Source organism: Lepisosteus oculatus, chromosome 24 (assembly GCF_040954835.1).
Source record: "Lepisosteus oculatus isolate fLepOcu1 chromosome 24, fLepOcu1.hap2, whole genome shotgun sequence".
Lineage (NCBI taxonomy): Eukaryota > Metazoa > Chordata > Actinopteri > Semionotiformes > Lepisosteidae > Lepisosteus > Lepisosteus oculatus.
Window position 1 is genome coordinate 9,214,469 of NC_090719.1, and position 14,011 is coordinate 9,228,479.

Below are 14,011 nucleotides of genomic sequence, written 5' to 3' on the forward strand. Positions count from 1 at the left end.
ATGCCAGAGAGGCCAGGCAGACAGAGATTGAAAGGCTCAGCAGAAGATATTATTATTATTATAATTATAATTATTATTATTATTATTATTATTTTAGTGAGAGTGCATCCAGGAGGACATGGCTGTGAGACAAGCAGAGATACTGGAGGAGATGTTTGTAGCAGAGGAAGGAAAAGAGAGGGAGATTTGAACTGATGGAAATGCATTGTTTATAGATTTGACTAAATCCAAGCTAAAGTGACTCTTTGTTGTTTGGAAAAAAAATGATAAACATGCGATACAAATAATAACAGCTCTGAAAGTGGACCCTTCTTCTGAAGATGAAGGTTCAAACTGCATCATGATCAGTCAGTACACCACTCTCTGTGCATACAGTAGTGTGACCGCAGTATTAGTAACAGAACGTGTTTTGTCTTAAGGAACTAAAGATGAAAATGAGTGACCAGAGTGAAGTCCATTAGTTAAATCTGACTGGTCAATTAGGGGCATTCCAGAATAATTGTATTAGCTCAGGTCATCAGGGCTTCAGAATTGACGCAGCAGTCCAGCACACTCCAGCACAGCTATTCCTGGCTCCTGGACCTCGGTCGTAATCTCTCAGTCTGTCTTCACAGTCTGAGATATTGCCGTGAAGTGCTCATTCTATCAGGACTCAAGTCCTCAGATGGCTGGGTTGAGGAGCCAGCCAGATTTCTGGCTCCCTGGCATTCACTCAGCATTACTGTGGCCTCCCGTTCACCCCAGAGCGACCCACTGCAGGATAAGAAAAAAAAATCCCACTTTTTCTTTTTTAATCACAACAAATTTATTTCCTGTGGGTTTTCACACATTTGAATTGTTAGCCATCAGACTTCTTTTACAATGCCAGACTACGTGTCTGTTGCGGGAGTCGATCGTTGAAGGAACTGCCTCAAAGAAAGAGAGTGGACTGGAAAAACACGACTGCACGACTTCTTCCTCCTTGCAGGCGGAAGCTCACATTGGGGGAAACTCTGCCGTGGTTTCGCCTGGCTCTTTTTTCAGTGTTTATATGCCCTGAGTTTGCAGTCTTATGTTTTTACTCATGTTCACATCAACAAGGAGGTCGAACCTGATCCTGTGCAAATGGACCATTTCGTTTTATCCCAGATAATGTTTTCAAGGGTTTTCTATTCTTTTTTACAGGACATAAACTTCACCTATAAAATGTAAAACTCTGATGTATTTTTTTAATGTCTATATCAGCAATGGTCATGCTTGCGACAGTTGAAACAACTATTCCCATTTTTTTTTGCCTATAAGCTATTATTTTAGAAAGGTTGAAAGCACAATGCAATGAAATTGATTCTTTCAGAAATATATTTAAAAGCTGTAAAATTAAAGTGTATCATTAATCATTTTTGCTATTCTTTTGTCATGTCCAACTTGCGTGTTTAATCTATTATACAGTATGCCCCATGCAAATCACATTTGTTTTGTAAGAGATTGGTTAGTGTGTCTTGGGATTTTCAGATAAATTGGGTTCTAATTCTGATCATGTTATGCCTGATGTTCTTTTTTAGGATTGAATGATATTTTACTTTTGTGTATCAAATGTTCAATTAATTACTTACTGAAATGTAATCACTGTAACGATTATCTACATGGCATGTCTGTGTCAACAAAAGTGTTTTTTTTCCTGTTTGTGGTTCTTTAGGTTGTATTACTAGATCTGATGACTACAAACCAAACGGTTCTGATTCTGAATGCCAGCGTAACCACAAATCTTTACATCCTCACAGCGGATCCAAAAGTACAAATCTATGTGAGTATAGACTATATTCATTATCCCTATTATTTAGGTTTTTGATGAGCTTTCCTTGTGGTATAAAACACAGTTCAGTGTCTTTATAAAGTAAATTGTATTCTGTTTGTTTTTGAGATAAAACCTATGTGCAATTTTGTAGTATAGGAACAAGAAGGGTTTATTCCATGCTGAAAAAAAGAAGAAAGCAAACACAACATTTCGGCCATGGAGCCTTCTTCAGGTGTGAGCAATGGAATAAACGTATTACTTGTTCCTTTGCAGCCTATGCATGCTGACGCAGCTACCCACCTGAACATTTTGTAATATATACATTAAAAACACAATATTAAACATTTGTAAAGTACTTTTCAGACATTGTAAACCATATTAAGGGTTTGTGCAATTCACTGTGTTTGAGACTTTTCAATGACTCCTACATCTGCAGGCCTGCTACACTGGCACACACACACGTCAGAGTCCTGCATCTTCGACACACCTAAAACCCCACTGTGCTTTACGGGACTGTCAAGTGATATCGCTAAGAGCCTAGAGAAGCCCAGGAAGTTGCAAGAGTCTGTTTTTTGCCAAAAGCAGTAATATCGTGGCCCACTAATATCCACCCTAAGCTGGTGGCACTATGTCAGACGGCCATTGTTAACTGAAGTTCGGGAGGGATAACAACAGCAAGTGAATCTCACCCAGCTGTTCCAAATCCTAATCATTGCCAAAATCTGCTATTTATATTTCTAACACAAATTTGTCTCAAGCATTCCTCCTCCACTCCATCTCCACACTGCAGCTTGGTTAACTCCGCTTTCTGAATGAACACTCTCTGAACATCATCAAAAGCTTAATTTTTTTTTTACCAAAACAAGTTATAAGCTCTGTCAAGGTTTTAATTTATAATGCCTTCATATTTGTGTTTCTGCATTGCCAATTTTGCTAAATATTTTAATGGAAAAGCAAATAAACCAAGTGTTTATCTGAGCCACAGCATGTATACTGTATTCCCATAGTTAGGAGTCATGCAAGAAGTGCCATTTGTTGGTGACTTTGCTCTTTCTATGCAAAAGCAGCTATAGCAGAAGATTGGAAATGTGTGTAGTATATCTTTAATTTGTATTTAAATATTCAATACTTTTTGTAGCTGTATCGCTTTAAGTTTCCAGGGTCTTGCATTTTGTACTTTTAACACTATGCCATGTACTATAGTATACAATTTATTTGGTCAGTGGTTTATTAGCACAAGATGGAGACTTATTGGGAAGATGTCTGAATAATGTTGACAAAGAACAGATGTTTTTTTTTATGAAAATGTAAAAAAATAAATGTTTTAGAAAACATGTTGAGGAGGATGACCGCCACTGTGACAGAGAACAGCACTGAATCAGTCAGCTGTTTCTGTGCAAAATAATCTGAGACGCATGGTTAGTTTCAAAGAAATGTCAGTGGTTGAAACTGTTTGCCTCCCCAGTGATGGCAGGAGAAGCATTCCTCCCCGTTTTTCATATCCTTTACTGTTCATTCCTGATGTAATCTAGAAGATAAAAATGAGGGCCTTGTGTTTTCCATGTGCACGATAAGCAATTAGTGCATGTTTTTCGTTAACTATGAGGTGGACAATTTTCTCCTAGTTTAGCCTGGGGGGGGGGGGAGGACTAGGGACTGATAAATCTTTGCAGCACTGTTATATTGGACAAAACAGTTATCCCACACAACAGCAGGATGATTTGTCTAAAGTGCCAAATTAATGGGACACGACACAAAATATGTAAAACGGATTGTAACCCAGCTTTTATGTCCCAGTACATTTTGAGTAAGACCTTTTCTGTGAAAAATATTTTGAAGCACCTCCAAACTGTCTGGCATTGTGGGCGTAGTGAAGGTGTTCTTGGGCAGATGTGCTGAGAATGCAGGTGTGATAGGTGTACTACAGCTGTGAATGGGTGCAATATGATTGCAATATGAGTGTAATTTGTATGGGTGTGTTTGAGAGTGTTAAGTAGGCCCGGAGCTTCACAAAAAATCTGTTCGGAAATAGCTTAAGGACAATTTCTTTCTAACACCGGTGCCACAAATTCCTACAGCAATGATATTTGTGGTACTGCTGGAAACATATAGGAGACCTATTCCTATAGGTGCCAGTTTTTTAGAACTTTAGAAAAATTGCTTTTTGTCTGCTAAAGATAGCAAATGCTGGAAGACACAGCAACTGTCTTCTTTCGCAATCTACACTTCCTTAGGAAAGGTCAAAAGTATTCTAGGATACAATTGTCTCATGAAAAATGATCAAGCTTTGATTGTTTGAGTGACCTCTTTCTTTATCATAGAGCAAATTCTTTCATAAACAAGGAAATCTACTCAGCAACTCTGACCTTATCTTTGAGGTTTTTTTCTCCCCACTGATAGATGTTGGACACAGCCAGTGTGGTCAGGGAGTGCCATTGAGCATTGAAACTGACCTCAGCAAGCTGCTTTTGCCAAAGGTCTGTGTGGGGTTAATGAAATTAGTAAGTGAAGAAGGGAGGGATGGACCTCTTTCTATGGGCCATTTCATCTCTGCGAAATGGGAAGCCCAGAACAGCTCTTGGAAGACGATCCTGATCTTTCCCCTTCCCAGCACATGCCATTGTCCTATTACTGTATTGCTGTCTTAACCTCTTGCGACAAAGACCTTTCAGTGGAGCCTGTATCTCTGTCTGTTTCGCTTTCTTATTTTGATTTATGGACCTGTTTCTGCATAATCATTCCTCTTACTACTCACTTCAGTGAGTCTTTTTCTTCTTCCACAGTACATAACAAACAGCCATCCCCTAAAAAAGGGAAACTTTCTTTTTACACATATACTGTACACACAACAACCCACTTTCTAGTATGCACTGCTGGGGTCTGTCTCTGCCCCCCTGTAATACAGACAAGCCAGACATGACTCATTACCAGAGAGCCGGGATGCAAACAGGCCATCTCCACTACCTTCATGACACAGAGCCAGCGTCCTTCCGGCTGCACTTCCTGCTTTCTAGTCATCAACTACGCAAACAACCCACTGTTTATTGGCCAAGCCTAGAGCCTACAAAGCCCCACCTCACCCTTGAAACTTCAGGACTAGGGAACTACAGATCTTCTCTTGCTCTTTGGTCTCACAGTCCCAGGTTTTCTAACCTCTTGGACCTTTCCAGCTCAGTGACCACCATTCAGTCATACGGTCGCACCATCTTTGTACTCTTTCACTTGAGCATTGCATGTGCCTTCCTGTTTTCACTCACTTGTGCATGACAAGACAAGGAGAGAAGAGCTGTTCCAGCCTGACAGGCCACCAGGAAAAGCACTCCAAGGTGTGCCACAGGCCAGACCCCTCCAACGTATTCCCTTACTGTGTTCTTTCTAGGTCTCACACATTGTTCCCCTTCTGGGGAAGGCTGTTATCTTCTGTGCCTACTGTGTCCCCTCACACCATTCCTACTCTCACACACCTTCAAGCATGTGCGACCGACAGCCTTCAGCTATCTAGGCCATGCTTCTTCTTTGGCGTCTTCCTACTACGCATGCAGTCACTACAGCCAGTAGCCTCTACTGCTTAACTCCGCGTTCACCAGTCTCACTCTCAGAGCCCCAGTGGGCAGTGTGGACTTCATTCCAGCTGCAGTACAGTACATCTCTTCCACCTCCACAGTACTCACCAGCTACAACCACTCTTTTGGTGATCTCAGTCACATTGCACTCACACATCAGACACCACACTAACTTTTTGTTGAACCTCTACAAACATCCCAACATAGTCAGCCATCCCAAGATACAGTGTCAACTACAATTATTCATACCCTCGATCGCATAGGAACAAAACCCATCATACAGTATTATAGGTACTGTATGATGGCTGTGTTTCCTATAATTCAATTACTTATTTTTATTTTATAGATAAATATGACTTTGTGCAATGCTATGGTGCAATATAAGTTTTTTAAAACTGTTTTAAGAAAGAAACATGAACTAACTGTAACTCATTCCGTTATATGATGGCATTTGTTATTATTTCATTAGGATTGTAAATGTGTGCTGGGAATTGTGAGAAATCTGTTCCAATCAGATTTTAAACATTGTCCAAGCAGGGAAATTGGTTTAAACATCTCAGAGATACAACTGAAGAGCTGTAATCTACACATAATTCTCTGAGCCATGTACAACACCATTCAGCTGCAGAATATCATTCCAAAAATATTTTTTTTGTGCCCAGGCTGCTCTGTGGAAATAGAAATCAACATTTCAACAAATACATTAGCGTTAAAAACCCTGTTAAAGGATAAAGTTTGAAAACTCATCTCTTTCTGTCTGTTTCATGGCAATAATCTTTTTGATCTGCAATGGTGGTTTGAATGTCATGAACTTAGCGTCCACAACACTCGGTACAATTAATATACTGTATATTGTACATACCAAACACAGGCACAACAAATGCCCATCATAGACAGCACTATAATCAGACAGCTTTAAAACCTACAGTGGAGTTGCTGAAAAGCAGATGTCATACTTCAACCAACAGAATGATTGCTTTAGTCAATCAATAAAAAATGAGAACATGGTTCAGTCCACTAGCACATTAATTTATCTAGCTAGTCAGGATACACAATCTGAACCAGGTGTGTAGTTTGGGTGTGGATACCCTCCCAACAGATTCTATTTCAGGTTTCGATAAAGAATGACATTGCTGGGCTGCACAATCTATGATTGATGGAAACATATGTCAATGGACAGTGGCTGCATTTAACAGAAAAAATGTAGTACACTGGACACTTTCTTTCAGTTAACTGTAAGTAACATCTTATGTGCTCCTTGTAAACTGGCTATATTTCTTATTTTTTATATACTACTTATGTTACATCAGTTTTTTTTATTCAGTATTTGTAGTCTATGTAAACTAAGCAAAGGTATTCTGTTGAAAGAGTACTGTATATACACATTTCATATCATGTACATCATTTTTCTACATGCTTTTGAGCGTACACTGTAGAAATTAATATAAAACCCCTGAAAACCAGAATAAAGGTTTGTGGTAGGATTCTGAGCACAAGGTGCAGCAGTAAACAAAGGAAGTCAGTAAAAACTGAGCTGAAATAAAAACTGGGAAATAGTGAAAAATGTAAAAAAAAAGATTAAGACAAATTCGAGACACATGAGGACACAGAGAAATCAACACAAGTTCCATCCACACTGTATAGAGTATGTGAAGAATATTCTTTAATTCTTTAAAAGGTTTCAGTGAATACTTTTTAATGGTTTCTGTCAAATCTATTAAGGACCTATTAAGGAAAATCGCAAGAAACTCAAAGTCCATCCCACCTGTGGTATTGTTGTTGATCAAAGATAAAAAAACATGCAGTAATTTTCAAAAACTTGTTACACTACCTGTAGATCACAGGAACAGGTCCATGTAGGCACTGTTACTCCCCAGCAATACTAATGCCACTAGACTTATTTATCCAATGGCTCAACCTATTAGATCTTTTACACTGCGATCTATAAAGCAGGTCTGGTGTGTGAGAGGTCTGGAATTAAATACAGGTTTGAAACCAGAGACTCAGAAGTTTATATACAAAAAACAAGAACCCACCCAAACTGAACATTAAAAGATGTATCAGATCAGTCTCTTACTTTCTGAGTTTTCCATATTCCTCTCCCGGCCCAGCACAGAGCCTAGAAATAAAAGAGACACTTCGTTTCTGCTAGGCTGCAAACTCCACTGACGCACAGAGTTTAAAAAGGTCTCATTTCCTGTCCCCGGACAGGAAGCTCAGGAAAGACCTTGGCTCCAAGAGGGTCGTGCAGGGAGCTCTCTACACTTCAGGATAATAAACATTCCTTTTCAAATCGGTTTGGTTCAAGAATAAAAAGAAAGAACCTGAAAGCCTGCCGGGAGGGCGCTGCTTGATCAGAGCACTGAATAAAGAGGCCAGCTCAGTCAGCTTTGCAAGATGGCCATGGTGAAACTGCACAGATACCTGTCATCAATAACGATGCAAGCAGTGTCTTAGTGGGGATTCTGAGTATATGTGTCGTTATCTTTTTTGTAAGAACGTGTAAGTCTGGTCTCTAAGGATTGTAGCCTAATTACAGCACTGCATTGGGGAATGTCACTAAAACAGATCCTTATTTTTAGTTGATGATTAGAAACGTAATAGAATGGTGTTTCTATTTAAGTGATACAGAGGAGCTGACTGGAAAATCCATTAACTTAATAAGCCTTGAGCATATGAGAGCTTAAAGTGACTGAGAGTTGGATTTCTAAGGAACTACTGTTTAGAGCTGTTCTTCATCAGTGATATTGTAGGAAGGTTGAACAAATGAGATACAAACTACAAACAGAAAAAGCATCAGCATTTTAAAAAGCCAATTGAAAAGAAACGCTGGTGTTTTAGACAAGGGAGACTAATTTATTTTTATTTTTCACAGAGAAATCCATCCCAAATTAAATTTTTTCCGGGGGAACCTTTAGGTATCAAGGACCTGCCATCAGATATCAGTGATCTTTTAAAGTGGGCGAAGCAGGAGTTTGGAGGTGTCACCTCTTTTACAGTGCTTCAAGACCCTGTTAACATCAGTTTTACTGGTGGGAGAGGTGAGTACCAACCAGACAGGGCACAGAAACACATACAATAAAAATCATCAGCATTTTACATAACGGAACAAATTTAAACTGACCTTGAATTGCCTGTGTATCAGTAGTGCAAAGTACAGATACTCTCAAGTTTCATTTAGAAAAGCTACAATGCACAACATATAGTATTAAGTAGTGAAATATTTTTCTTGAATTGTTCATTTAAATTTAATTATTCAGCATTTCAGTGTACTGAATAATAATATAATAATAAACTTTATTTTATATAGCGCCTTTAAAGGTGGCTTCTCAAAGTTCTTTACAGAATGAGAACAACAATAAATAAAAAGAATTTCACAAGATAAAACACAATTACAATATACAGAGGAGACCGTGGGGGGTGGTACTAGGAAAAGCAGAGGGGTAAAAATGGAACCAGTTAAGTAAAGGCTCTTCTAAAGAAGAAGGTTTTGAATCTGGATTTGAAGGAGTTTAGAGAAGGTGACTCTCTGATATCCTTGGGCAGAGAGTTCCAGAGCTTGGGGGCATAACAGGAGAAGGCCCTGTCACCCATACAATGTAGACGGGCTTGGGGGACAGTTAGGAGACCAGAACTAAACAATGAGGTGTGTCATCCAGGTATCGAAAGAAAACAGCACAACTCCAGATAAGGACACTGAATTGGCCAAGGCTTCATCTGTTTAAATGAAGATCAATTTTGCACTAACGTAAAAGACCAAATACGAAAAATGCAAATTTAATACAAAACATTAACAAGGTGGTATAGCATAAATTAGACATGAAACACCTCTAATTGGGCAGAATATTCCATCAAAATGTATCAGAATAAACTTATAAAACACTAAACTTTTATATATATACACTAATAGTTTTCATTCTAAAAAAGAAACATTGAAAAGTACCAAGGCAAATTAGACAAATCAAGATATAGAGCCACATAACTGGTATGAAAACTTTGGTACACCTGACTAAAAGCATCTATGAGTTATTGAAACATTATGATTAATATCCTGAGAACAGTTTTTATTAGTGGGTTTTTGCTGTGTACTGATCAAAATGTTGAAACAGAGTGAAAATTAAATTGAATTAAAAGCTTTAAGCAGCGAGAAGTCATTTAAGACTTAATGGTGCAAGATAACTTTACAATCTTCATTTTATGTACAAAAAATACATGTAGAACTTCAGTGCTGCTCTGAAAAACTCAGAAATCAGTGATTCTCATATCTAAGACAGCATTATAAGTTTAGCTTTCATTTATAAGCTCTCTACATAATATCCTTGTCATTGCTGTATTTTCCATTTTTTGTCCTTTCTCAGACAAAAACGGTGATTCAGAATGTGTGCCCAATTCCTCCTTTTACCCTGAAAAATTCCTTGAGTTCACCTTTGAAAATAAAGTGCTGCAGCGGTTTTGCAGCTATCAGGCTTCAATAAAGAAAGTACACATTATTAATGTACTGGATAGCGCAAATACCAGGTAAGGCTATGTTTCTCTACTTTTGTTCCCTAAAAAGAGTTAATTACTGCTTGGAAGCCACTGATAACTGCTCATTTCAAATATAGGAAAAACAGGACTGAAAGGTTCATAGCAAATAGGTTTGAAAGTGGCGTACTGTTGTCTTGAAATTATGTCAGTTCATCTTTGCGAGCCAGCTGCTGTGTTGCTTATTTAAATATCCTTCTGTTTGCAATTTCAGATTGATGTTCCATGGTGTTTTGTCCATGGAACACATTCCACAATTTATTGAACATCACGTTCTAGCCTTCAGCTGACATTCTGTACTAATGAATTTTACTTTATTATTAAGAGATATCTCTGTTCCAGTGTTGAAGCATTTCTGTTTTGCAGCTACTATTGGTGTTGCATTTTCTCTCTCAGATCCCCCAGTTTGTTTCAATCCACTGTGATACTGCAAGTTTCCAAGCAAGAAGTCTTTTGTTTGCAATTTATCATAAATCAAGAAATACCACTGCCTCTACTGGAAATTACATTAGCTTCCAAGGAGTTTCCTCCTCTTCGAGACTTCCAGAATGCTATTTTCTCTTTAACCTGTGAGTCCAACTGGACTACCACCTACACGCCCAATCCTCTTCCTTTCTTTCTGGCCAGCTTAAGTGCTGTTTACTCTGCTTCAATTCTGGTTCAGCATACCAAAAGCTCTAGCCTCCAGCTCATATTTCTCTATTCCAGATCCCTGGTAGTTCTGTGTTCCTGACAGGACCTCAGTTTTGGACTCAGTTTCCACTACTGATGTCTTACCTAGAGATGCCTAGAGCCTCATCAAGCCTATCAAGCCTCAAGTGATCTCTCTCTGATCCCAATTCCCAGTGTGGCTGGTGCCCATACAAGCATAGAGACAATTCCTCAAGCCCTCAGCATCATAACCCTCACCACTCAATGTTTTCCCCAGTAGCACCAGATTCACACTTAGTGGTCCCTTCCGGGCATCCAAACTAAATGTGGCTCTGGCAGTGACAGGTGCTCAGGTCCCCTTCTTTAAGTGTTGTTTCTGCACAGCTAGTTCACATATGCAAGACCCCCTATTTTCATTATTCTCTATTCAACTACCTATCTCATCTCTCACTACACATTATTCTTTGTCTACCAAAACCCTCACTTTCAGATTCCGCGTTATGCTCTGTTTTTAAATCCCATGTCTATTAGCAAGACTTACTGTACAACATCCTGATTTTTAATTTGTCCCCTTTTCAAAGTGATTGCATGATTAAATAGTTAATGGATTGCATCTTTTGTTGTTGGATGAGTGTGTGTCTGTCATTCTAAATTTATCCAACAGATTGCTGTGGTTCTCTGTGCTTTTTTCTGCAAAGGCTGCTCAAGAAAATCCCACAAGTCATTCTCAAATCAAAAACACAAAAACGCCTGCTCTAGGATTCTGTGTACTCCTCAGGAGTATGTAATCTGCTTAGTCCAGCCATCTAGACACGCTTCCTTCAGTCATACTGATAGAAAACAAAAACACAACACACTCCTTCAGTTGTCTCGCCAGCAGACACAGTCCTGCCCTGGCCATGTGCATCAAAGGCTGGCGGAGATGAGAGAGACCGAATCTCCTGACTCTGCTGGCTGGGTGTTTTATCCTTTTCTGGCCAAAACTCCATTCAGAACTTGAATAAAGGGCAGGAATGTCTAGGTGATCATAGGAGATGTACCGTGATGCGGATGTATTGTAAACTCCCGGTGGCTACCTGCACAACTGACTGTACACAGATTTCTCCTTCCTCTCCTTCCTTTCCCTTCCCTGTCTGTTCCAGGTGTGTCACCTGCGACTGTGTGGTGATTAGTGTCCAGTCAAAGAGCATGCCAGTCAGTCTATGATGATTGTTTTCTGCTGTTTGCACTAGGGCAGCAGGAAGATCTTAAAGGAGAGAGACACAGGTGCAAATGAGAAATAAAATACACACCAAACCTAAGAAAAGTAAACCAAGCTGTTACCCTACTCCTATTTCTATCACCCTGTGACATGATTTACTTATCAGCACAGACGTACAGTGGCAGATTTCTGGTCACAGTCCGCTAAGAACATACAGTATTTTAGAGTTGAACTGGTAATGTCTGGAAAATATAGGCCTTGGTCTGCACTCCAAATCATTGTATTTATTGGGGAATTCAAATGTTTTGTTTCTGGAAATGCTTTGTTTTTGTGCTCTAGGAGGATAGTTTAGATAATGCGGTATTTATTTACTCTTTTATAGACAGATTGACCTGCAAATCTTAAAGGAGGGTTATGAAGTACTCCTGAGAGGTCCTGTTGGTACAGTGTGGAATGTCAGAGGGGCATATAAAACTTTGGTAAGGAGATTCTGAAGCAAAAACATCAGCCATTAAAAATGTGTCACTGATTGCAGCTGAATTCTGTTAATGTAGTTTCCCTAATTTCTTTTATTTTACATTGCTTTACAATGGTTGTAAACATTTCTGAAATCAGGAATTTCGAGTCTTGCTAATGACTGTATCATTAAAACTAAAGTCGTGTGTTTTGCTGCCCTCATTGTTAGTGCAAGACCTTCATGGATTTTGCTCTACCAAAGCCTGCACTGTGGATGACTCATTAACCTTGTGCAGACGGTCATATTAAGGAAATCCATGCATTATCTTATTCATTTATTTTCCTTATTGTCCCCTTAAGTTCCCTGTCACCATGCTTCTCAGTCTTAAAATTAAAATATATATATTTTCTATGTCCATTTTGGCAAAACAGAAGAAATATGTCACACTAATTAAAGTTTAACTTCTTTTTTTCAGTCTAACAACAATATTAGCATGTACGTTGAAGGTGCCTGGTTCCTATTTCCACCCTCTGATCCGAACCTCACAGATACCTATGAAGAGATTGTAGGAGTTGCCAAAAAAAGATTGGAATCAAGCTCTATTGCCTCCTACAGTGAAATTGGAGCTGGAAGTGGAACCCATATAAGAATTCTCTTGGGCAAAACTGGTAAATACCAAAAGTGGTTAATGTAGAAGGAAAGGGACTGTGTGGAACTGGGATTTTTAATAGATAAGGGACCCATAAGATAGCAGTAACAGACAATAGGAAATGACAGCTGAATCCATTCTAACTCGATAAATACTCTGTTCTATAAAGTACATTAATGATGTGGAGACTTATTATATTTCAATCAATAAAGCTAATATACAGTTGAGAGCAAAACAAGTTATCATGAGTGATTGATTTGATACCATATACATTAACAGACTCATGCAATTTCAGCAACATGCTACAACGCGGTGTTTAGACATACCACGTAGTTAATGACATAGTCTAAATCTTTGATCTACTCCACTCCAATCATTCGTCAGATCACACCTGTCTTCCTACAGTATGTATCTTAATTTCATTGCACTCAATTTCAGTTAGTTTACCATTCTTGCGGCACTAAAAGTGATAATGTGGAAACATCTGTATGAAACGTGGCTTCTTTGTTAGTAAAAATCCATATAATTGAAGATTTTGAAAACAGAAACAAAGGAACAAATCTGGCATATGAACATAGTTTTGTAATTTTCTTGTTCTGGAAAGACAGGTATTGTATTTGTGCAAAACACAGGATACTGTAGCTAGCGCCCCTGCTACACTGATGTTACTGTCGGTGAGAAATCTGTTCTTGTGGTTTGTTGCCATAATTACATATACTGTATGTGACACATGTGCAGCATTTTCTTCTATACTACAGAAATACATACATTATTAATTACAGAATAGACTAAGTAGGCCTAATGGTCTTGTTTTGTTCATTGAAACTTTTAAGTTCTTATGTAAACCATATTATCATTAAGCCTCAAGACTGAAAAAAATATCTATATCTTTGGATGGCTGCATGAATACTCAGTAAAAATGATTAAATAAGCATATACTGTAAATGTAAAGGCTTGAATATCTGTATCAAAAGAGGAATAGTAATTGATAAAGGATTCTGTCATTTTCTGTCTGCAATTAAGCCTCATGATTGAGTTCAAGTTCAACTGCAGTGCTCATCACTCCTCCATTTTTCAAAGTATGTTTATATTAGTCACTGTGAGGCTGCTCATCTCACATTGATTAGAGTCAAAATAAAAGCCAGGAAACTACTGGTAGAGACAAGGATGTTCTGACACCCTGCTATTGATG

General features: G+C 38.6%; 1 protein-coding gene across 1 annotated transcript in view; it reads left to right on the forward strand.

Moving 5' to 3' along the window:
• The window catches only part of LOC138224996 (endoglin-like), a 36,552-nt gene extending 22,715 nt beyond the window's left edge, over nt 1-13,837 (forward strand). Inside the window, exons 4-8 of the mRNA XM_069183453.1 lie at nt 1,676-1,783; nt 8,213-8,378; nt 9,696-9,855; nt 12,096-12,192; nt 12,646-13,837. Of these exons, the coding sequence (XP_069039554.1) occupies nt 1,676-1,783; nt 8,213-8,378; nt 9,696-9,855; nt 12,096-12,192; nt 12,646-12,864 (750 nt within the window). The 3' untranslated portion in view covers nt 12,865-13,837. The remainder of the gene's footprint in view (nt 1-1,675; nt 1,784-8,212; nt 8,379-9,695; nt 9,856-12,095; nt 12,193-12,645) is intronic.
• Nucleotides 13,838-14,011: the final 174 nt, after the last annotated feature.